Raw genomic sequence first — 24376 nt, forward strand, 5'->3', positions numbered from 1 at the left:
CTTGAAATGCTGATTTAATCACCAGTTTTCTCCATTAAACTACTTTATATCGACATCTTTCATTTTTCTGTCCTTTGAAGGTGGTAAATATGATTGCCATTTTATCCATTTTCGTTATAAATGAAACAGACTTCAGAGTGTTTGGCTGTGCATCAGTTGTTGGAATGCTGCCATACACTAATGCAGACTCCCCACTGTGAGCCCAGTGAAGAATTATACTTTGATTCACCAGATTGTATTAAATAGTCCAGCTGTTGGGATTTGAAAGATAGTTACCTCCAAAGAGAAATAAAAATGAACTTGGCATTTATGGCTTTGACCATTTTTATAGTGTTGGGCAATCAGCTTTTCAAAAGTAGCACTTTTTAAAATAACCCTCTTCTGGTTATACTGCTTTAAAAAGTTTAATTTGCTGTAACATTCAAAATACCCCACCTTGTATTTTTCTGAATGATTGGCAACTTCTGCATAAAATAAGCATTATTTTCTTTATGAAATCACTACCTTCCAATGATAATCAAATGAGTCTGAAACTGTATCTATTAGTGCACATTTCTGCATCAATTAACTTATACCAAAGTTCCAATGTTAGAGACAATTTTTGTAATTAAAGCTTGAACATGAAATTTCATTTGCTGTATCCAGGACTGCAGTAACAAGCTGAGTAAATTATTTCTGAAATGGAAAGTGCAGCAACTGTTGTTTCTGTGATCATATATTTGTTTTTAACCTGTTCATTTACTCCCTGTCAGGTGGGAGCCATTCCATTCCCCACTCCATGCTCTAATTGTTGAGTGGGGTGACCTCAAATTTTTTCTTTGTCATTTTCTCTGGGACAAAGACTGTCACAATAAAGGGCAGTTCAGAGCAGATGGATCCAGTAGCTGAATTTCTTTCTCTGGCCTCCAGCTGATCCTACTTTTTTCTTTCTAGAGTGTTACCTTACCAGTATGGAAGGCTGTTCCTTATAAGTGAGCATGAAAAAATAGAAGTGGGGAAATAAAGGCTCTAGACTAGGCAATGCAGTTGTGTGCAGCAGCTGCACAGTTGGGCTTCCCAAGGGAGGCACACCCAGCAGTGTGTGTAGAACCTTCCAGCTCAGGGATTTGAGTACCTGTCCCATTGGGTGCCTGTGGCTGTGTCAGTGTGGACACCTGCAGTCTGTCCGGACCAGTGTGTAAGGCCCTGCCTGGAGATGGGCCGAGTACACACGTGTGACTGCCTGCCCTGGGCCTGGCCAGCTCCCTGCCCTCAGGCACATGGGCTGGCAGGCTCTGGAAGGCCCAGTGCAGGAGGTACAACCTGCCTGCCCACCCAGCAGGGTTAAGATGGCATTGGGAAACACCTCAATCTGCTGCTTGTTCAAGTCGAGCATTCCCAGGGTTTGCCATATTCTCTGCTGGTGCATTCCAGCTAATCTAAGGATTTCCCTGCATGTTTTCAACACTTGTACAAAGATTTTGAATATAGACAAATGCTTTTAGTGTTTATAGTGTGATGGCAGCCTCAGCAAATAATCCAGGTGTCTCTGACCCTTCCCTGCTTGGGGGGCTTTATATCCGCACGAATCCTTGCCCTGCAGCCACGGTGTGCCCCATCTCTGCAGCACAGAGAGCACAAGTCTAACCCCCCAACAGCCCAGCAAACCATGCAGGTGAATTTCCAGAGCTCGTCTGCACTTGCTCCCAGTGAGACCACGGGCAGGCACAGGGACACCTGGTGACACTGTGCCTGACCCTGCAGCCCTGAGTGCAGCAGTGGCAGCCCTGCAGGTGGCTCTGGGGTGGAGGTGTGGGGGATTCCTGCACTCCCCCAGGGGCTGCAGGGCTGTCAACACACTGCAGGAGCTCCTGGCGTTTTCTCTCGAGTGCAGCTGCTCTGTTGGGGAACCTCAAACCAGCTCAGAGATGAGCAGAGAGAAAATAAATGCTTACGGCTGTCTTTAAACTGATACTTTCACAGTCTAAGGATTTTTTCAGTGCCTTACGAGTTCATTTTTCATCTTTCACACCCAGCTTACCAAATGATTCAGGGGGTGTAATGTGACTGTCGTATTTTGTGCACTACTATCTGTACATAACAGCTGTGTTAGATCTGTAAATCTTTACAGCTTAGTAGATCCTGTGCTGGTTGTATGTACTACTAACAGAAATACTTTTCTATATATTTATAGTTTTTCTTTGAATATGTGAACTGTCATCTGTATTAATATATTTATTCTTTTTCCTTTAGATCAACTAGTCATACAGAATTTACAAGAAAAGCTTCTAGCAGTGAAAAAGACACCAAATCTGTTGTAGTTTTAGATCCTGTGTCCAGCAGCGGGGATCAGATGTCTGAAAACACACTGAACCAGAACAAAATGAAAGAAGAAAAAAGCAAGCCAATGCACAAAGAAAATAATGTTGAGAAAATAAAAGAAACAGATAGTTCTAACTGTTAATTGTTATTCTGAAAGGCTGTAACTTTTGGGAATCATTATCTGGACATGTGAATTGCTTAGGTGTGTTAGTAGGGGCTGCAGTCTGTGCTCCAGACAGTTTCAGTAATACAGATTGAAATGGTCTTTTTGTATGCAGTTTTGTTACATGCACTGAAGTGTTAAATAACTCTGTGTCACTCAAAACCCCTTTCCCATTTTAATTTTGCAGGTATGGTTATTAATTTCTTTGATAGTCTCAGTTACCCTTAAACTGTATTTGAAAGGGCTCTTTTTAATTCTTCTTTTATTGAGAAGATGCCTTGTTAAAGGTTGCCAGAAGTCCCTCGCAGCCCTCTTGAATTGGACAGCTTCAGGTTAGACTCTGTGAAGGTGATTACATGCCCATTGCTTCAGCATGGGGCATGTTTCTAATTATTAAAAAAAGTGTTTAGACACATTGTTTTTAAATATTTTGATATTTACTTAAACCAAGATCCTGCTGGTTCCCTTACTGCTGTCCCCACACACGTTCCTTTGAGGAAATAGAAAGCACAAGCACAACCTTCCTGTTTGAGGTTGCCCAGGGGACAGGTCACCCAGAGACCAAAAACCAGCGGCAGTGCAGCATCTCATTGTGGTATCCAGACTTTTGGCAACGATAGCCAGAGTTTTGTGGGCTGGCACTTGGATGAAAAGCTTTGCAAAAGAGCACTTATTTCTGATTTTTATTTCAATGTTACATGTCAAATTTTGGAACTGCTGCAACTGGAGTCTGTGTTTTCTGCACAAAAGTAACTTGCCCTTGGCCGTGACGGGCATGGGCTACATTTGGGATTCAGTCATTCTAGGGCAGCAAGTTATTTGGTGTCAACATTTTGAGAACTCTCAGTTGAAAGCTCACAGTGCTAACAAATAATCCCTTGCTTTGAACCTGACACACACTGGTGGCATTAATTTCTTTATTAGGTGACACTTTAGATGTCTGTATTTGATAACACAAATCCCAGTTTCCCTCAGCCCTTATTTCCTATGAAGAGAGTGAGATAGGAACATAATTGATTTGCTCCACTGCCAATTCACATTCCACTGTAGTCTCTTTTTAAATTGAGCACAGGATCTCATTCTTTTATAATGAATGAACAAATGTAATCAGGGATTTACCTAAAGATTGGTGTAACTGAAATTGGGTGGTCACGTACTTGAATGCACTTGGATTCTTTTTTATTTAATTATTTGAAACAGTGATAGTATTGAAGGATGAATGTTTTGAGTTTGTTGGTTTGGCTCTGCATGCAACTGTCTGGTGCTCTTCCTAAAAATAAAACAATAGTAATGAGTGTGGTGGTTTCACATCTATTTTGGCGGGTTTTGCATGTTTGGTAAGAAATCTTGGACTTGATCTAATTGCTGAACTACATACAATTCATAAACTTGGGGAAATTTGTCTTGCATTGATATTTTCATTTCCTGGGGGCTGTTGGTTCTGGTTGTTAATTTTTCACTTGGTTATCTGTTACACTGAATTTAAAATGCAATATTTCGTATATGTATTTTTCCTCAAATTATTGCTGCTGTATTATATGTTCAAATTTTCAAACTACACAAAACCCAGAAGTTTTTTCAAGAAGTATTTCCTTTCCTTAAACTGTTTTGTTACCTAGGACAGAAATTATTTCTTTAACTTCTCATTGTTGCTTATTAAAAAGACTCCTGACAAGTTTCCCAGACCTTGTGGAATTGAGTTGTTCCTCGCTGCTTCCGACGGGAGCAGCTTCCTGGTGATGCCCGTTACAGCTTTGTGCCCTACATTTGGGGTTTGCAGCGAGGCACTTGCATTGGAAGCTCGAACTGGAGCAAAACCTCCCTTGCAGGCTGGATCTGAGAGCAGCATTGAGGGGTGTGGGGGGATGGAGCAGCGTAACAGTCAAGGCCTTTGTTTTTTGTAAAATGTGGTGAGTTTTTTTTTTACTGTTTGTCAACAGCTTGCTCTTTGTATGGAGAGAGTTTTCGACTTCCCCAACACAAACATTTAGCTATGGACTTAACACAGCAGTATTTGTTTTGTCAGTTTGTAAACACAGCAGAGAATTTCGTGGTATTTTCAAACTATAGTCACTGCTCAGTTAACTTGGTTTCAGTTGAAGGCAATGGTCCCTGGGAAAAGAGCAGCCAGTATTTGAAAGCTTTTAGAAGTGCTTGCCTAAAGTACTCCAAAATAAATGGATTAAGGAAAAGTTAATATATGAATTTCATACTAGAATGAACATAAATGCATTAATGAATAGTTAATTAATGAGTTTCTTACTAGAATATTTTTTCTTAGAAATTTATCCCAAAGCTAATGTTGACAGCCCAGGTCAGCATGCTGTTTTCTGGGAGCTGTGCAGGAGGGCTGTGAACCTGCAAGAGCTGTCGAGGCAACTAATCCTGCTGTGGGGGAGGAAATACATCGGAAAGTTGTTCTTCTGGCTGTGATTCTTCAGCAAAAGCAACAAATTCAAGTTTTGCTTTACCTGAAATAGAAGAGAAAAAAGAAACTCGTTTGCTGCAATCTGGTTTCTTGTAACATTCTCTGGTGCACTCAGGTGTTTTTAAAATGCCAAATGATCCTTACAGGAGTCTAAACATCTTTAAAGTCTGGTCCTTAGAATGAAAGGAGCAGTCCTGCCCTTGCATTACAGGATCAGGGCATGGAGCACAGCAGCCTGAGCTGGGGTATTTGTTGCATTCCGTTCTTCACTGATATCTCACCTTGCTGCCCTATTTTTTGAACCTCCATCTTCCTCTGCACTGGTGTTCTTGCCAAAGTTTCCACCAGCTGACTTGCCTCTTTTCTACCCCCAGCCCTTACCAACCTAATGTAAGCCCATGTCCCGATGCTGGTCCCATAACTAACATTTCTCAGTGCTGTTTTTCCTAGTTGTGTGATTCCTACTTCCCTAACCTCACCACTCAGCTCCCTGTTTGGCCACATACACGATGCCGTCCCCATCCCTCTGTGTTCTGTAGTGAGGGGAGGGCTGGTTTGTGACCCAGCAGATCCCGCAGGTGCAGGTGGTGCCTGGCACATCCCGGGGCTGCGCGGGCTGAGCTCTGCAGAGGGGCAGGAGCGGGACAGGCACTGCGGGCACGGCGCCGCTGGACCAGCGCAGGCCCCTCACACACCCCGGGGGGCTCCTGAAGGCTCCGTGTCCCCTCCCATGGATGAGCCGCTCCGAGCGCTGCCGGCACGGCTCTCCCGTGTATTCCCCAGCCCGGGCAAATGAAGAGTTTGGTATGCAGCTCAGACACGCTGCCTCACTATTGCCCCGCTGTTGATTTACTTACTGGATTTTGTTTCTGCCAAACGATTAACGGTGTTGGGAATTGTTGCTATTTCATTTCATGAGATACAGGTCTAAATATTTGTCAAACTCGAGCTCCTTTGTTTAGACTATACCACTTGAGTAGGGAATATATTAATATTGCTGAGGCAGTTAAAATTCATAGTTCTGTAATTATCTATCTTGTTTTTTAAACGTGCATTCTGTGAAACCACTTTCTTAGCAAAAAAAGAATTTCTGTCTATGTTTCTGTTTTTCACAATGATTATTTATGAGCAAAGGGGAGATTTCAAAACCTCAAAATATTTTCAATAAAAAAATTTTCAACTAAAAACTTTGTTCTATAGTGTGCATGTCAAGTGCTGCCACCCTTTGTATAGAACACTGAAAATTATTAGAAGCAAGAGGGTAAAATGACTTAATTCTCCTTCATGTTTCTTTTTCTTGGGCATAATACAATTCTTGCAAACCCTTTCCTTCCTTTCTTCCTCTCCTTGTCTCTCTGCCACCCCTTCAGACTGCGTGTCTTTATTCTGGCTTGATTGATACCTGAGCAAGTGAGAAGTGGCTCTAATGAACTGTTAAGCATTTAACAGTGCCGTGGTATAGTGTAAAAAGAAGGTGCAGTTCCTGAAACAGGCAGGCAGATGCATACAAGTGGCTAAGGCTGAATGTGCATCGTCAACTTCGGGTTTTCTTGGGTTTTATTTAGGGCTTACCCGTGCAATTGTAGCTTTCCAATCACATTTTGCTGGAAATGTAACATACAAAAGAGGGTTGTGTAGTGAAGTTTTGTTACCAATATATGTTTAGAGGCTCGAGGGAGGTGGGGTATTTGGCCTAAAATTCCATTTTGGCAGCTTTTCGACATGTTATATGCATGGTTTTTGTTTTGTTCCTTTTGCACTGTGGGCTTCAAGACTCCAACCAATTAATTCTGGAAAAAAGCTTAATGTAGGCTACTCCTCAAGAAGGGGTCTATTTTAACATTCAGTAAACAGATAATCCATTAGGACAACAATATACATTGTGGCAAGTGCTATCCTACGTTTTTTTTGTCAGCGCTTATTTATAGTCTTTTGATTTCGCTTCCCTCCTGTGGTGCAGTTTCAATCATTCTCCCTCCAATCTTTGTTCCCGTATTCATTGCAAGCTGAAAACAAAGTAAGAAAGAAGCTCATACGTAGCGTTCTATTCTTGGCCAGTTCTTCCTCTATAGCAAGAAGGCGGTTGTATTTGGTCACCCTTTCTCCGCGGGAAAGACCTCCCAACTTGATAAACCTGGCACCCAGTCCAACAGCCTTAAATGAGAAAGAGTGGATTTTAAAACTCCACATTTTGGGAAGTGAAGTCATTCTTTAATTATTAAACACGGTATCCTACTTCTACACCCTCATAAAATCTCTTAGTGAAAGATTTGCTGGATGCAAACAATAATTTTCACTGGCGTATGAAATGAAATTTTATTTGCAAATGTACCTTTTAATACAAAACGACTAAATATAGTAGTGTTAGGAATTTTTGCTTAAAATATTATTACTACATGGGAATGTTTTAAGTAACTCACAATTTTTAATAAATTAATGCAACCAAACAGATCATACACACTCTTGAATATACTCCCTGCTTTGGCAAATTTCCTGCATGTTCTCTTTAAACTCAAAGAATAACTCTCTGTGGGGGAAAAAACCAACTCTCTAGAAAAAGCCCATTTTGTAAAACGTTTCTTTCTGAGGCACAAAAAGGCTTTCTCCTCAAAAAATTGTACATGCTAAAAGCAGTATTTTGGCAATTCTGCAACTGAACAGCTTTCAATCCTTACCAGATCCACGAGGCTGTCATCAGGAGATTCCCCATCTGGACTTCCTAATATGGTAACATGTCTTTGACCTATATATGTAACAGGAGTGAAAACCTTCATTAGTGTATATTTTATATATTCGACACATAAAACTGTTTGGACTTCTCATTCATCTTTTACCCTTGGGCTGTCTAAGCTTAAATAAAACAGGAGTAAACCAGTGAAACCCATTTCATAAAAATGTCAACTATATTAGTTTGCTACATTAACATTATGGTCTATTTTCAGCGTGGATAAGGGAGTACCTACCATCCTATCTTAGTTTCTGTCTCTCACCAATCTGTCTGATCAAGCTAGAGGGCTGTTCTATTTATTTTAAATGTACTCCTTAGTACAGTAATGATTTGTCCTCACTATAAAAAACAGTTTACAATCCTCACTGAATGGCATCTTTTAGATGCTATTTGCTCGCTTTGATACAGTGATTCTGGGTGTTTTTAAGCAATAAGGAAAGAACTTAGACATTAAATTTGTTCATCTATTCCTTGGGTATAAAAATGAATAAAGAAAAAGTGCTACAAAGAAAAATCTTACAAGGGAAACTGCACAAGTTCTTAGTACAGTTACCACAAAGGCTCAATAATTTGTAGTCACTAATCTACATAAACCGCAATTTTAAACACTTTGGACTTGTTTGGATTTTTTAATTAAAATAGTAGAATAGTCAAAATTGAGATTGACCACATCTTTTTTTATTTTCTGATACCTAACAGTGTAACACTTAACTGCAGTGTCAAAGGGCACCCACATTCAAAACACCCACAATGTATTAACTGCTACAGCTGAAGCCTCAAATGCTGTTTTAAGGCCCTGGAGAGGCATTTGTGAATCAAAACATGAATTTATGTTTCTTCTGACAAGTGCTTTCTAAATTAGAAGTAGCAATAATTAAATGCAAATATGTAATATTTACAGGGTTAGCTTGTAGGGTTTGAAAGTCAGCCTTTCCCCCCTTCTACTCACCATCAAGAATTCCAGTAAGTTCTATGAGATCTGATACCTTGGTCTGGTTAATGTATTTTAGGACAACTCCACTGCACACTGGTGTGTTTATCTCTTGGTCAATTTTAAGCTGGGAAATGCATGTGGCAGCATCTTCAGCAATCAGGTAACATTTGGAACCAAGTGTACAACACATGTGACTCCACTGTTGTCTGTCCTGCATAAAACAAATCAAATAAATAATTGAAGTTTAAAAAACTAACTGAATGAAAACCCTGAGGAGGTTAAAATAATTTTTAAAAAATTAATAATTTAGTTTTAATTCTAAAGATATCCTTCATATAAACATTATATACTGTGTTTTAAATCTGTCCACCTAAGAAAAACATATCACTGGGATTTTCCTTTTATTTTAAGATTTTGCTAGAAAACATATATTTTAATCTGGAATTAATCAACACTATTTGCACAAAATACAGATTAAAATATTTCAAATTAAATTACCTGTAGGGGCTTGCTATTTTGAATCCCTTCCTGAAATTTATTTAAATTTAATGGGCGATAAAGTAATTTTCCATTGTTTTATTCAGACGTCTTAATATTTTAGGTGTCAGAGTTATTTGAATATAAAACAATGCAACAGGAGACAGTCACAGACTCAATGACACGTCTCAGGGCAGAATGATCAGAGCTGTAAGACTGACCCATGGGGAACAGCAGAATGCACTGCTCTCTCTCCAGCAAAGCTCCATTTTTAAGGGTCTTTGTTTCTTGATTTTAATGCACTGTCCACATGGTACATGGTAGAGGATAAATAAAAGAATATGTAAAAAATGAGAAGAAATTCATTATTTGCTTGCTTTGTGTTGACAGAATGCAAAGTTCTCACACTAAAAACATTATTTTTCTACTTCATAATTCTGACAGCAGTAATTCTTGGTCTGTGTATCAGACAGGTTTTTGTACCTATCTAGTTGCAATCTATGTCAGGGTCCTTTCCTGTACAGATTTCAAGCCCATATGTAAGTGAAAATGAAGTTTTTGACACCTGAACAAATGCTTAAATTTAAGCACTAAAGTGGTCTGATGTCTGGCAATGAATTACTGAATTACTACCAGAGCTAATCCTCAAGGCCCTAATTATCTGTGGCAAAGATGTTGCATGGGGCCCCTGTAGATTTGCAAGAAGGAGGAGAGGCAGAGGCATTTCCATGAATGGTTCTCTGATTCCAAGTGTGCTGCACTATCTGCTGCAATTCTCCTGCAGATTCTCACACTGCAAATATGTTTCTTCATAAGGTTTCTCAAGGAAGTTTTGCAGCCCCAGCAGGAATGGGGAATAATCTGGTGATTTGGAACATGGTAATTCAGAGAGTCTGGCTGAAACAACACAGGGAGGCAAGGCTAAAGTGAGGTCATTCTAAACACAGGTATTTGAAAAATGAACTTTTAAAATGCCAGTTAAGGACAGAATCGGATTTTGAAATTAACCTGTTTTAGAATTACTGGTTCAGGCACTGGACAGCTTCACAAAGCCAACATCACTTTTGGTTCCCCCTTCAATCACAGTCTTCGTGTTTTCTTCATGAAAACAAGGCTCATATATTTATTTTAAAGATGATAAACTGTGCAATTTGACACCAAGAGCAAATTTTTATTAAGTAGTGTAACTGCAGAATCTAGGTCTGCAGATGCAGGTTCTGCCACAATTAAGTTTTTATCTTTTTTGCAATACATGCCTTAATCTTATGCATAAATGTGAATATTGAAGGTTATGCAATCTGTCTGTTTCTTCCATCTCTAAGTTGCTTAATAGTATTTCACTTTATTGTTGTAGCCAACTGGCCACACTAATTAATTCCTTTAATTATGATCACAGAGGTAAATACATGGTATCTTTTTACCACTTTAAAAATTCTGCTGAGCAATGTTGCCCGTGACAGACAGGACTGTTCTGGCTTTGGTTATAAATAACCATCAGAAAGAATGGCATTAATAATATTTTTTTTGAGATTCTAAGGAATATGCAGCTATGTCCAAATTTTTGCTTCTCCAGCTGAACATAATATAATCTTGTATTACAGTTGAATTTTATAATTTTATTTTATAATTTGAATTGTTTACAGATGAAGGAAAATATAATCCAAATAATAATGCTTTAGCAAGCAGAATCACAAAATAGTACAATTTCTTGTAATTATTTAAAATTATTGTACTGATTGTATTCTGTTCATGCCAGGATTATTTTGCATCAGGAATTATGTCAAAAGTATAGAAGAATGTGGAGTTATTGTCAATAAAAGACATACAAATGAATTGTTAGATGCATTTTTATAGTGATATTTTTGTGCATAAAGACTCAAAAACCCAAAAGCTTTGTATTTTACATATGTTGAAAAAATGACAAAAGGTCAGTGATGTGCCACAGAACAGTATTACCTGTTTTTCACAGCCTGCACTGTGGGATCTTACCTCTTTTCTTAGGGGATCTATCAATGCAATAATAAAAGGAAATTTATCAATCAGCTCCTCATACATGGCAACCATTTCATCAGGGCTTTTGAAAGTTCCAGTGAGTGTTTCATATTTCCCTTTATCCTAGAAAGCAAAGTAAAAAGCATAAAAGGTAAGGAAGGTAAGACCTTAAGAACCAAAGTACTACCAAAAGCATACACATCCTGTGACACTAATACCTCTCTTAAGGCAGTGGACTGTGTGTTCCTCAGTCAGGAGGCACTCACTGATCTGCTTTACTCTGTGCCTCAGTTGTCAGCACATTGTCAGTGAAAACTGCCTAAAATGACAGAGGGTTCCAGTGGGCTCATGCCAAAGTCTCTGAATGATGCCACTGCCAAAATCAGGTCTATTCCAGCTTCTTCCAGGCAACACTGCCAGTTTTCCATTACAATATCATAAAGTTAGCAGTATTTGATATTTTTATTGAATCTTGTGTGGAAAAATCTCATTTTTCGTCTCCAAAAAAGGGTAATCTTTTTGTCCTTACTTAATATTAATAAAGAAAATATTGCTGAGGGAAGGAGCTCATCCTCAATGCTCAAAACCAAGATACTGCCTCTCCTTGTCTCTTTCCCCTTTCAAAAGAAAAGACCAATTTAAAACTAGTCTCATAATTTTGGGAAGTACCAACTGCAGCCTAGGAGGAGCATCAAGTATTAACTGTATCAGGATACCCACTGCTTTAGTGATTTTAACAGTTCAATATCAGAAAGTTATAGAATCACTGATAATTCAAGGGTTAAGATTTTGTACATTCTGTTATAAAATACAGATATCACAGTCAGGAAAGCAACTGCTTTCACAAGAGCTGTTAGTAATGGAAGCTTTGGCACTGTAGAACACCCAAATACACAAAATCTCATGGGAATTCTCTTGCTCTCCTTTGGAAAAAAACTAATTGATCTTGGAACAAGGAGGGGTAAGAACCTTAAGTCTTCATCTGGACATAAATAAATTGTGTAAAATAAAAATATTAAAAACTAAAAACAACAAAATGAATGTTGATGCACAACAAGATGTACATTAATGTGTAATACATGTAGTAAAAATACATGGAAATGTCAGGGTAGTTTTAAGAAACCAACAGATGTAGTATGATATAATGAAATATAAGCATCTAGTGGTGTTACAGAATTACAGAAGTATACTTGTGTAAATAATTTCTTGTTCTTCATCCTTAAAATAAAGGTGGATAGAATTATTTCATTTGTACCTTGTGGTGAAATAAAAACAAACAAACGAACAAACAAAAAACAACCAAAAGCCAAATCAGGATTTGCTGCTTAATACTTTCATTCCATATTGTCTGAAATACAATGTGAAAATGTGAAGAGAAGCTGGTTTGTTAAACAAAGCACACAGTAGGTATTTGACCATTTAAAGCAGTTGCTATATTTGATACAAACGGATCTGAAAAATCATGTTAAATAAATAGAGGAAAGGAATAAACGTGGCTGATGCAAGGCAGGCTTATGCCATTTGAATGATTCCAGTGAAACCACAGAACTAGCAGAGATCCTTGTAGGCAGGACTCAAAGTGGAACAGGGGTGGGTCTGCCTTGGTCCAGGGAGCCTTATCCAAGGTGCACCAGAGTGTTCCCGTTCTGGGAAGGCGGGATACACACATTCCTCCTGCTCCCACAGAGTCAGGCTGTTGGGATGTCTGCCTGTCTCATCCCCTTGAACTCCCAACCCAATGACGTATCTGCCACACTTGCAGGACTGTTGCAAACATCATTTATAAATGCAGAGATAATTCTTTTTTGTTTGCTTGATTGCTACCTTAAAAACAGAGCAAGAAGCTTCTAGGTGAGTTTGCAATGTAACAGTAAACACTGCTAACAAATAGCTACGTTCCTTTTAAAACCCAAGAAAATAGATATTGAGAAATAACTTACATAATCCATTAATTCATGAGCAGCGCAGTTTATTGCTAAGTACATGTCTGCTCCAAGCTCCAGACCTATATTGTTGCAAGCTGTTTGCACTACGAAGAGCAGTTGTTCTAGGTCATCATATCCTGTCGTGAGGCAACCCAAGTGTGATATTCTTTTTAAGAATTGTGGCTGAAAACAAAACAAATCCAATCACTTTATTTACATACATATATATAATACTTCTATATATATTCTCATGATCATTTCAGTCAACAATAGGACAAGGGGGCACAGGCTCAAGCTCTGCCAGGGGAAATTGAAGTTGGACATCAGAAAAAAATTCTTTCCTGAGAGACTAATCAGGCATTGTAATGGGCTGCCCAGAGAGGGGGTGGATTCCCCATCCCTGGAGGTTTTTAAACTGAGATTGGCCATAGCACTGAGTGCCATGATCTGGTAAAGGGACTGGAGTTGGACCAAGGGTTGGACTTGATGATCTTGGAGGTCTTTTCCAACCCAATCAATTCTATGATTCTATGATTTAATCATCAAATCATAAATCTCAGAAATCACGCTGGCAGCTTTAAGGACAACTCTGCAGGAAAGAATAATCAATTGTTAAAGAGTAGACAGCTAACAGTCCTTGGAAATATGTCTTGGCATGTAGTTCTTGGTCCTGTACGGCCAGTACTGGTTTACAAAAAGATTTTAAAGGCACTTTTAACAACCACTGAGCTGTCATGAATGCCCTGGTGCTATGGAGCACCCTTTTGCCAAAAAACAGATTCTCCACTTTTAAACAGCTTTTAGCCATTTATCCTCAACTGCAACTTTGATATGACTCTGTGGAATGTTCAAAAAACCCTAGAATCTTCCAGGGATTCTAAAAGGAACAAACTTCACAGAGGGGAAATGCCTCTAGCCCAGGTACATACAGTTATTTACTTCAGGGACAGGACTCCTGGAAATGTGCCCACAGCAGAGTTGTACTGAGCAAGTATTTCACATGTTCTTCCGGTGTCCCGTGTTTTGTAGGCTTTTAAAACACTGATTTTTAAATTTAAAGTCCATGAATTTGGGATTATAAAGAATGACACTAAGTTGTCCAGAAAGCAACAGGATATAATGCTGGGTTAGAGACTGGAGAAGTCAATTGGAAGCATCAGTTTTGACACAAGCAAGAGAACTAATTACAGACAGAACAGGTGCTTAGCTTAGAGGATATATGAATGTTCTTTCACACAAAAATTAGAAAGAAAATGCAGGTCAAATTGTTATGAAACTATTTTGCAGCAACATGCAAGGCAATCTGTTTCACTTTTTTCCTTTGGAGCACTAAGCTGCAGCAACAGACATCAGGAAATGCTGCAGTTGTCCTGCAATTAATGCCAGACAGCGGTTAAGTTTGCAGTTTCATGTGGTTTTCAAGGTATCCATATGCTGTGCCTTGTTGCATTCCATTAAAAGCATTGTTTCTCTTTATAAAAACATTTTTCTCTATCTAGTATATACTCCTATAACTTAAGTAAGTTCTTCTTCACTGCCTACTTTGTCATTTTTCCTTCTCCCCCCCCCCCCCGCCCTTTAAAGTTAAAATTAATGATGAAGAATTTGGTATTGTTTAAGCAAGAATAAAATAGGAAAACTTTTGTTCTCCCTTGATAATATTTTGATCATCTCACAATGGAGAGCAAAACCTGCATGGCATTTCCATCCCACTATTTGGAAAACTCATCTATAAACGACAGGTTTTGAAGTGATAAAAAATGATGACTTGAGTCAAATAAAATAACGTCCTGTGCTCCCTTGTGAGTGGTGCCCTTTAGCTACTGGTTTGTATCTGCCATTATCTATAACCTCAAACTGAACTGGGAGCTGAATGCAGCACAATTAAGAGGGGAGTTTTGCTCCCAGGGTTAGGAAACAGCACAATATGCAAGTCTAATAGGTAATAGTTTTATGGCCTACATGATCAAAAGGGCACGTTCTCTGCTGGTGCTGCAAGGCCTGCAAAAGGTTCATTTCGATAATTTAACAGGATTTCTATAAAAGAAAAATTAATCAGATTGCAGAAAAAATTCCTCTATTTCCACTATTGTTCCACAGGAAGGGAAGGTATAGTCAGAAGAATCTAAATGATTATGTAAAATATGAGCATTTGGAATACTTAAGTCTTGCCCTGACCTTTCCAAAATAGTGATGTAGATTAATGCTTCATTTCTTAAGAATACATTGGTTCCCTGCTGTTGTAATATCTTGTTGAAGGCTTAAAATGAAAATCTCTTTTCTTACCAGACCTTTCTTCCCTGAATTCTGTGCTTTTCCTTTTTTACTGTCTGCTGGTTGAGGATGGGGCTGTTGAGGGTGACAGAAGAAAGAAATCAATTCTATGGAAAAATACAAAGATGACAGAAAGACCCCAGGGGAAAAAAAAGGAAAAAAAAAAAGATTGACTGAATTTTGGTCTAAAAAGATTACAAATATTTAAGCTAGGAAATAGCTTCTGTTTTGTCTTGAATACTATCAGTATCTATCCAGTTTTATTTGGGCTTATGATTCATTTCATGTTTGTTTCTATGTAAACATCAATACAGCCATCATTTGGTTTTCAAACATTCTCACCCAGCCCATCAAAAACACAGGGGATCTCAGAAATGAGAATCTAGACTGTATTTGGAGAAACCCAACAACCTTGCTTTCCAAAAAGCATATGCACCAATACTGAAATACTGCTATAGCAATATTACTTTGAATAAAAGATGTTGTGTGTAAGAGGTGTAGCAAGATCAGAACTAGATGTTCAATCTCCACTGTGACATCATTCATGCCCAGTACATTTCTTCAGGTAAACAGAAAGTCTTACTGTGCTTAGAACAATGTTTTATTCTATTCTGTCAGAGAAACATCTATGCTGTGTCATGAGACTAAGCCTTTAAAAGGCTAAGTGTTCCATGTTTACATTTAAAGGGACAATACGAGTAGAAAGATCAAATGAAATTCATCACATTATAGTACACATTTTTACTGTACCATTTTGGCAGGAAACTCCAACAGACTTGTCATTTCTTTCTGAATATCCAGAACTCTTTCTATGCCCTGAAATTAAACAACAGTAATCTGCAAAAGAAAGCTGTACTATTTCATTTTAGTAGCTTAAATCAGAAGAGAGAGAACACTTATTTCAAAACCAGATCTTAATATAAAGTCTTTTAAAAAAACCTCACCTATTACAGACTCCTTAACACAATCTCTCCATCCACAAAATGCAGTCAAGTGTCCAGTCATAAAGGGTTAGTAGTAGTGGAATGAATAGGAATATTTGATTATGCTGCTGAATGGAATGGCAAGAAAAGCAGTCTCTTCACCAAAAGCAGCCCTTCCCAAATCTAACAAGTAAACAGCATTCAGGTCTGCATAATATCTGAGAACTGAGACAGTGATAACCCCGATCACAACTGTGATTCTATCTAAGACTTCCTAACTGGACATTCTGACAAGACTGAATGCATTTACCTTCAGAATATTTCCAGGAAGCGGGAAAAAAAAACCTGCTGTCTTCATTTTAAACACTGAGGAACACTTCAGTTAAATGAATCCATTGCTTTTAATGCAAGATTCTTTTTTTATTTTCAGCTGAGTTAGTAAAACTCAGTAAAACTAGAAAAACTTGGTAAATCACACTTCATATTTCCTCAGACTGTGCCAGTGAAGGAACGCTGAAGGGGACAGAAGGCAGTCACAGCTGACAACCATCAACTCAGGATGAACAGTGTTCATCTGCAGCAAACAGCCTGTTACTCTCCCATGAGCACTAAGAGGCATTCTGCCTTTGAACAGTACAGAATCAGCAACCTTATTAACAGCTCTTGGTGACAATTTGAAAAAGTTGAAGGAAAACCAAAAAGAAAGAGACTCAAGCTCAGCTATTTGTTCAGATCACCAGCATATAAAGCAGAAATCACAGCCCTAACGTAGGCATCTTGTGCAGATACATTCCTTAATGCAACACATGGCTAAACAAAAAAGAGAGGGTTGATCCCACCTGTCTCACCCATCCTTCTTGCTCTTTGCATTCCCTTCTATCTTCACAATGTCATTTTAAAATAACTTATTCCCAAATATTTTATGTTTTCCTGTGGGTTTGCTATGTATGTTGTTTTGCCTGCTATATCATTCAACTGAAACTATTTATAACCTACTAAAAAAATCACATCCTAATCTCTTGTTGTGTAACACTATTCCCTGACATCTTCTTCAATGTACTCATTTTTACTTCTATGCTAACATACACTTTTAACTTGATATCTTCTTGGTTTCTGTTTTAAATCTCCATCTTTTGCTTAATTTAATGTTATTGGTGTTAGAATTCTGCAAATTTAAAAAAATTTAACATTTGTCAGCACTTTGACACTGCAAGCAAACAAAAAAATTACAGTTTGTAAGGACTATATTGAAAAGAGCTATGTACTTATGTAGTATGATGTCTATAGAACACATTTATAAAAACCAAAAATGAAACAGTACCTGTTTGAGTGATAAATGAACTGGTGGTATAAGCATAACTTCTTTCACTAATTTCAACTTTGAAGGTGACATTTTTTCACAGTTAAACAGAGTAACCATTGGGAGTGGTAGAGTCATTTCTTCAGGTGACTCCTGCAGTTGGGAGTAAGAGGTGAAAAGAAAAATGTAAAAATCAGAATAATATCTTATATACTTTAATTATGGCACAGGGCTCAAAGACTCCTACAGGTAATGGTGTTAAGGGTGTATTCTGACACCGTCATGAGGCGCTACTGGCTTCAGAATTCTACAAGAATTACGGTAACTGGGATAAAACCAATGAAATGACAAAAGCCACACGTACCTGATCATGTTTGAGCAGTGCAACATGTAAGTACAGTGGGATGTGGCAGATGGTGGCAGCAGCCCTTGCTATGGCGAGGGACACTCCCCCGATGGCTGAGCTGCCGCCGAGCGCAGGTTCTGCAGGCTCTGCAGGTGGGATGGGTCTCTCTGCCTCTGACTTTGTTCCTACAAGACAGAGAGTAGCAGCTGAATATTTTCTTGGTTTTAAACACATGCTTATGTATCACAGTTATAAGAGTAAATACAATATTGTCATTTGAGTGTGTACTCATTCTATTAAACAATCATTAACTCATTTTCTAAAAACTTCATCTTAGGAGTTGCTTTAAATGGAATGACCTTACAAGTAAGTATCTGTCCTCATTCTGGTTTCAAATCTGTTTCTTTTGGAGATCTTTCAGACACTGAAATTTGTTTCCATTCAATAACATTATATATTTTTTCAGGTTCCTTTCAAAAATATGTTTTCAGTCTTCTTTATTGTGCTCCTTAAATGCCCAGCTTTTGCATAAACAACTTGGAAGATTACATTATAACATGATTGAGAGCACACACATTGGATTTCTTCTAATAATGATGTCTGTGAATAAATATTGTGCCTATTACAGCTAGAATTTCCAAAGAGAAAACAGGTTTCTCATATTCCACATCCACAGTCTTGTTAAATTTTCTTAAGAAATTATTTCCCTTTCAGATACAGTAACTTTTTCCAAAATGGTTCAAACCAAGCAGTTCCCATTGTTTCATTTATTGCCTACAGTTCTTACATGGGCATGTACAGTGAGCACCTACATCAGGCTGCAATAAGTGGTCTGATTCCCAAGTAAACTTGACAAACTCCTTTGGATACTCATAGGAGTTTTGTACAAATTCTGCCTTCAATAAAATATAAGTACTAGAGCATACAACTGATATTTTAGGAGAAACTGTTCTTAATAGGTCCTTGATTGGATATGCAGATTAGATTATGCATCATTTGCATACTATAAAAAGACTCTATACCTCATATACTGAGGGGGAAGAGCTACAGACACAGACATCAGTAACCCCGTGCTGAGACACTCTGACAAACGCCAGTTTTTCAAACACCCTTTACACTCCACTACTTTGTAACTGGCATAAATTACAACACAGATGTTACTTCTGAAAGCACCTGCTGGAAGTCACCATGCGTTAGTGGTCTCCTGTAACAACAAGTACCTTCATAATCATTGCTTTCAATTAGTCAGGCACTGAGTCTAATGAGAGTCATTGTCACAATTAGTGCAAACAAGCAATGTATGTGTCAGCAGAAGTTTGACTAAAAGTATAAATAAACACCATGATGGTACCTGTATGGACCTGACAACTGCGGGATTTACATTGCAGGTCAAAGGTGAGTTTACTGTGCACACATCTCACATACCAAGGGGGAGGTTTTACTGCTAGTATGTGATAGATGCCACAGAAGTGCTAGGAAACAGTAACTTGCCAACATTTTCTGCCCTTCCAATAAATGATAAAAACCTGTTTTTCCTGACTTTAATTAATATATGGAGATAAGATAGGTGCTTTGTTTTTTTTCTTTTTTTTTCTCCCATGTATTCCTACCTTGTTTTTCTAGTCTCACACCATTTTTACCTTTAGTAGGATTGTTTGCTTACTTCTTTTTACTCTATATTGCCCACCATTCCCATCTCATCCCCTTCCTTCTTTCTCTTTTACTTTTCACAGTATTTCCTCCTTTTCTCAGTGTTAGAAGGAAACCTTCCTTCCTCCCTCTCTTTCAATTGTTTTCAACTTCTATCTTAATTCTATTTCCATTTGCCTGCTTAGTTCTGTGATTCCCTTTTCTTTCCTTATAATTTTCATTTTTATTCTTCATTTGCATCCTCCTCCATTCTTATTTCTCACTCTGAAGAGTAATAACCTCCTGTCTAAGCCAACTGTAAAACAAAGGCAGAAACTTTGTTCAACCAATGCATGTGAATGATGAGAAAACTGTATTTTCCCCTCCCTCATTTTGCTGCAGAAGCTGCTGTGATCAAAAAGGTCAGGATAGAGCAATGGAACCCTCTGAACCTGAGATAGTGTGTCGTGTGTTCTGAAGTATCCCATGTCCACAGAATACATCAGAAAGTATTTTAGGACATTTATCAAGATCTGTATCGTAGAAAATACTAAAATCAAATAAACTAAAACCTGCTTTTGCTGCCTTTTTTTTCCCAGGTGGTGGTGATGGGAATGTAGTAGGTGGAGTAATGGCAAGAGTGACTTCTGCTTCTTCTTCTTCCTTTTGCTTTTCAGTTTTCTTTTTTTCTTCTACCTTGTTTGTGAAGTATTCACTGATGGAAGAGGCATAAAAATTACTGGCTCAAAATACTGGTAGACACACACACAATACAGGCTAAAGAACATACTAGGAGGTGGATTAAGTGTATCTATTTGAGCTTCTGCTATTGATTCATTATGTGAAGCTGGAGAAGTCAATACATTTATTATATCACTATTTTTGATAGTCATCTGCCTCACTGGTTAAACAAAAAGAACCACAAGCAAGTATCACAGACCTTAACACATGCTTTTCAAATCACACTAGTTTGAAAGTCACCTCTGAGCAGACAATCTTAGCATGAAGGATGTATTTCCTTTGCATGGGCAGCAACAGGCCCTGTTATAACTTCATGACATACAACAGCCTGGCCTAGGTGGCTAATCCAAGGGGTCAGTTGTACACCGAGTTATCCAAGTGGCCACAAACTCAGACATGGCTGACTTTCAATTACATGTGTGAAGTGGAAACTTTATCCATGGGTCACAGGCAGCCAACTCAGGCAAACTAAGTGTGTAAGATATATAAAGATGTGTAAACAATGCATTAAAAACTTATTTACACTTACTTTCCAATTGAGTCCTCATTCCCTGTATCAAGGTTTCCCAAAGCTAGTCCCTATGAAAGCCAATTAGGTCTGTTTGATACAGTCTGTGTTCAGTGTGACAGCCCAACCTCTGCTCCTCCAGCAAACTGTCATTCCCTTGGGGTGCAGCTGAATGAAACATTCCCAACTCCAGAAGGGGTTAAGGGGCCACATGACTGCTTCCAAGGTGAAGGAGGACATAGTGTTGCCAGGTGGCTTCTCTAAGGGTACTGTAAAAATACATTCAGATACTTCTGTGATACTTAATCTTTTTTTCTTATAAAAACCAGCCATATTTCTTTGAGTAGATAAATATGGCCATTGGTTTTTACTTTGGTATGCTCCCAAGAAGAAATATTTGTATGAAAAAATAAGCATGGATGTTTACTAATGAAACTGTATTTCCAAAGGAACTAATTGCCTCAAGCAAGAAGCCTTTTGCCATAGCTTGTTCAGAAACAAGACCACCAGAACCTGAAAGTTGTACATATATTCCTATTTTCTGTGGATGCAGCAGACACAAACCCAGGCCATTTGTACCACTTGCCTTCTGCAATGCCATGAACAGAAGAAGTGGAGTTGAAGTTTGGAAAAAACCTCCCTGCTAAATTAAACTGGCACTGAAAAGATTTCTTAAATGTTGCCTGTGAGTCATGAATGTTCAGGCATCTTTTTCTCAGAGACCCTTATTTTTGTAACCCATGTATGAAACCAGTATTATTGTCATATCAAAATTATGAAATAAGTAGGCAATAATATAGTATAGCAATATAATACAGCAAAGGATCTGAGAGACGTTACAACCTAAAAATATAATAGTAAGAAACACTGAATATTCTATATGTTTCCTTTAACAATATAAATTAATGGTGTACATTTCCAGTGCAGTAATTTACATAATATGCAAGACCTACCCAAGCATCTTATCAACTTGACACTGGTCAGTAGGGTCCAAGTCCCTTAACATTGTATTGAGGGATTCATTGACCCATTCCACAGCAGTATTAACAGAGTCACCTCTTTCCTTTTCATAAGCTTCAATTGTTTCAGGTAAAGCATTTTCAGGTATTTCAGAATAAGAAGGCATTACAGTGGAACAAATCCTCTGCAAAAATAATAATTAAAAAAAACAATGCAGAAAGGTTTTAAACACTCATTTCTAACTTGGAAATATTTAAAAGACTGTGAAGCATATGCCCTTACTAACTCAACAAGTACATATCTTCAAATCTAGTGTTTGCTCCACTTACCTTTTTTCATCTTGCACCTTCTTTTTGCCTCTTATACTTTGGTAATCACAGACATTATTCAAGTTTTTTGACCTAAACTATAACTATGTAGGCAAAAACCTTCTGACAGATCTGCCTTATCCATATATTATGCTATGATAATAGAATTGAGTTATTTTAAGAACCATACAGGCATTAGGACATCTTTTATTGCAGCTGTTTATAGCCTGTTGTACCATGATTCATGCTTAATGCCATCCCTTGTGATCAGTTACTTTTGTCTTACTTAGATAATTTAAGCTTATCTCTCTGTACTGATGAAGAATAAATGATATTAAGAAAATTCACTTAAGGAAGACATCATTTACAAATTTTACAGAGTTGCCTGCATTACTAGTATTAGTTTTATATACTGTGATTATCTATGAAATTACATTTAATTCAAGAAAGTGGTAAACCATAGTTTAACTGAGGGAAAACAGAAACAATTACTTCACAATAGAGTTGCAAAGACAGCAACTTGAGTATTTCAGGTTGGAGGAGAGATGCGACACCAATTTTGTATTGCAGGTGTTGGATGGATATGTTTGACTTATCTACCTCCCACATCAACCTATTAGTTCAGTGTAAAAAAGTGCCTTCATCTATGCTGTGCTTTTCACCTGTGCTGTATTTTTCTGAAAGTGTCACACAAAGAGAAACATAACAATATGAAAATTAAAGAAAAAGGAAAATGAACATACAAGGCTAGTATGGGGTGTAAAGAAAAGCTACATGATCATTGACAGAAAAAAATTTACTATACAAAGATGCACTGTCACATCCCACTCATAAACTATTGCCTAATTCATGAAAATAAAATTTTCATAGTTGCTGCCACTGTGCTGCGTGACACCTTTTTTGAGTTACAACACTCAGCTGTTGAGTTCCAGGGATTTATATCTCTCCATAAAGATGGAAACTAAAATGTTCCTTGGGATGAGAGAAGAATAGTACCTCTCCTTGATATTGTCCTATTAAAATAAATAAAACAGGAAGAAACAGCTCATACCTTCTCATAGTTTTTAACTGTACAATATATTTCCACTTCTAATGTTGGATGACCAACTCCATCAAGAACTTTTCTTCCCACTAATTTGCATATTACTGGAGCTTTTGAATATTTAGAAAGGTAGTTAGCCTTAGATGAAAGAGAGAGAATGTCATCAAAAGTCAATTTCCAAGCAAAGAGGTTTTTATTCCATGAAATATATTTCTATCAAATCCAACCCTGAACAAAACCATTATGAGTCCCTTCCAACTCAGCATATTCTGTGATTCTGATTTTTATGTTACAGGAAGTTTTGAGCCCTGTGAGAAAGGTGAAAACCAAGACTTCTAGTAAGCAGAGTTCTCCTTCTTCTTCCAACATGGTCTTTACTGGGCCTGATGAGTATATCCAATATATTTGGATCTCTGTCTTTAGTTAACAAACACCAGTGTTACTTTAGAAGGATTAACTTGTTACCTGAGGTTTACTACATACTTCCTTAATAGTTTCATTACGTAGTCTGGTCTTAGAGAGACACCAAATCATGACTTACCCAATGGGAAAAGCAGGCAAAACTTAGGAGCTACAAAGAAGAGGAACATGCCATATACCAAGCAAAGCAAGAGGTGTTACCAGTTCTAGTCCTTTCCCCTGGTGCCGGGAAAACACTTGGGAGATGGGAAGTGTAAGATGGAATTAAATGTTTCAATTCCTCTGACACTTTCCCATCAAACAACATAAAAGATTTTTTTCAAAACTTGCTTGCTGTTGTAGTGTTGGCAATTCCAGAATCACCAGTAATCACTGAGGTTTCATTGGTACTACTGTCACCATCCCTGGAGGTTTTTAAACTGAGATTGGCCGTGGCACTGAGTGCCATGATCTGGTAATGGGACTGGAATTGGACAAGGGTTGGACTTGATGATCTCGGAGGTCTATTCCAACCCAACTGACTCTATGATTCTATGATTCTGTGGGCAGGGCCAGCCGGGCACAGCCACACTGTGCTTAGCAGTTCCACAGGGGATGCCCATCTGTGCCCTCCTGCTCAGTCCTGGTGTCCAGCCCAGCGGCCAGCACAGGACAAACAGCCGGGCTATGGCCAACATGTATCTGGCCCACCGTCATATGGCCACAAACAGAAACATCGCAGTCATGGGGGCACCACTGAACTGCCATCGCAGACATCGAACTGCTGCTGCAGCCCCTCCCTGAGCGCACAGGCCCCCGCGCAGCCGCGGGGGCGGGACAGCCCCTCGGGCTCCTTCGCCTCCCAGCGCTACCAGCTCCCCGTAGAGATCCGCGGGGCGCCGGGCGAGCAGGGCGTTCAGCGCCTCCTCCAGCCGCTCTGGCACTCGCTGTCCCCGGCAATACTCGGCCGCCTCCCGCCGCCGCCCGTCCGCCTGCAT

General features: G+C 38.5%; 2 protein-coding genes across 2 annotated transcripts in view; one reads left to right on the forward strand and one right to left on the reverse strand.

Moving 5' to 3' along the window:
• Positions 1-4149, forward strand: part of SHTN1 (shootin 1) — a 62410-nt gene extending 58261 nt beyond the window's left edge. The window contains exon 17 of the mRNA XM_071563401.1: positions 2233-4149. Within this exon, the coding sequence (XP_071419502.1) occupies positions 2233-2443 (211 nt within the window). The 3' untranslated portion in view covers positions 2444-4149. The remainder of the gene's footprint in view (positions 1-2232) is intronic.
• Positions 3431-24376, reverse strand: ENO4 (enolase 4). The gene is given in 14 exon segments (XM_071563402.1): positions 3431-4935; positions 6929-7046; positions 7568-7635; positions 8570-8765; positions 11021-11146; positions 12964-13131; positions 15235-15297; positions 15973-16038; positions 17467-17598; positions 17810-17976; positions 19993-20135; positions 21623-21813; positions 22989-23117; positions 24251-24376. Coding segments are annotated over 14 exon segments (1887 nt in total). The 3' UTR covers positions 3431-4741.

The sequence above is a fragment of the Pithys albifrons genome, chromosome 9 (assembly GCF_047495875.1).
Source record: "Pithys albifrons albifrons isolate INPA30051 chromosome 9, PitAlb_v1, whole genome shotgun sequence".
Lineage (NCBI taxonomy): Eukaryota > Metazoa > Chordata > Aves > Passeriformes > Thamnophilidae > Pithys > Pithys albifrons.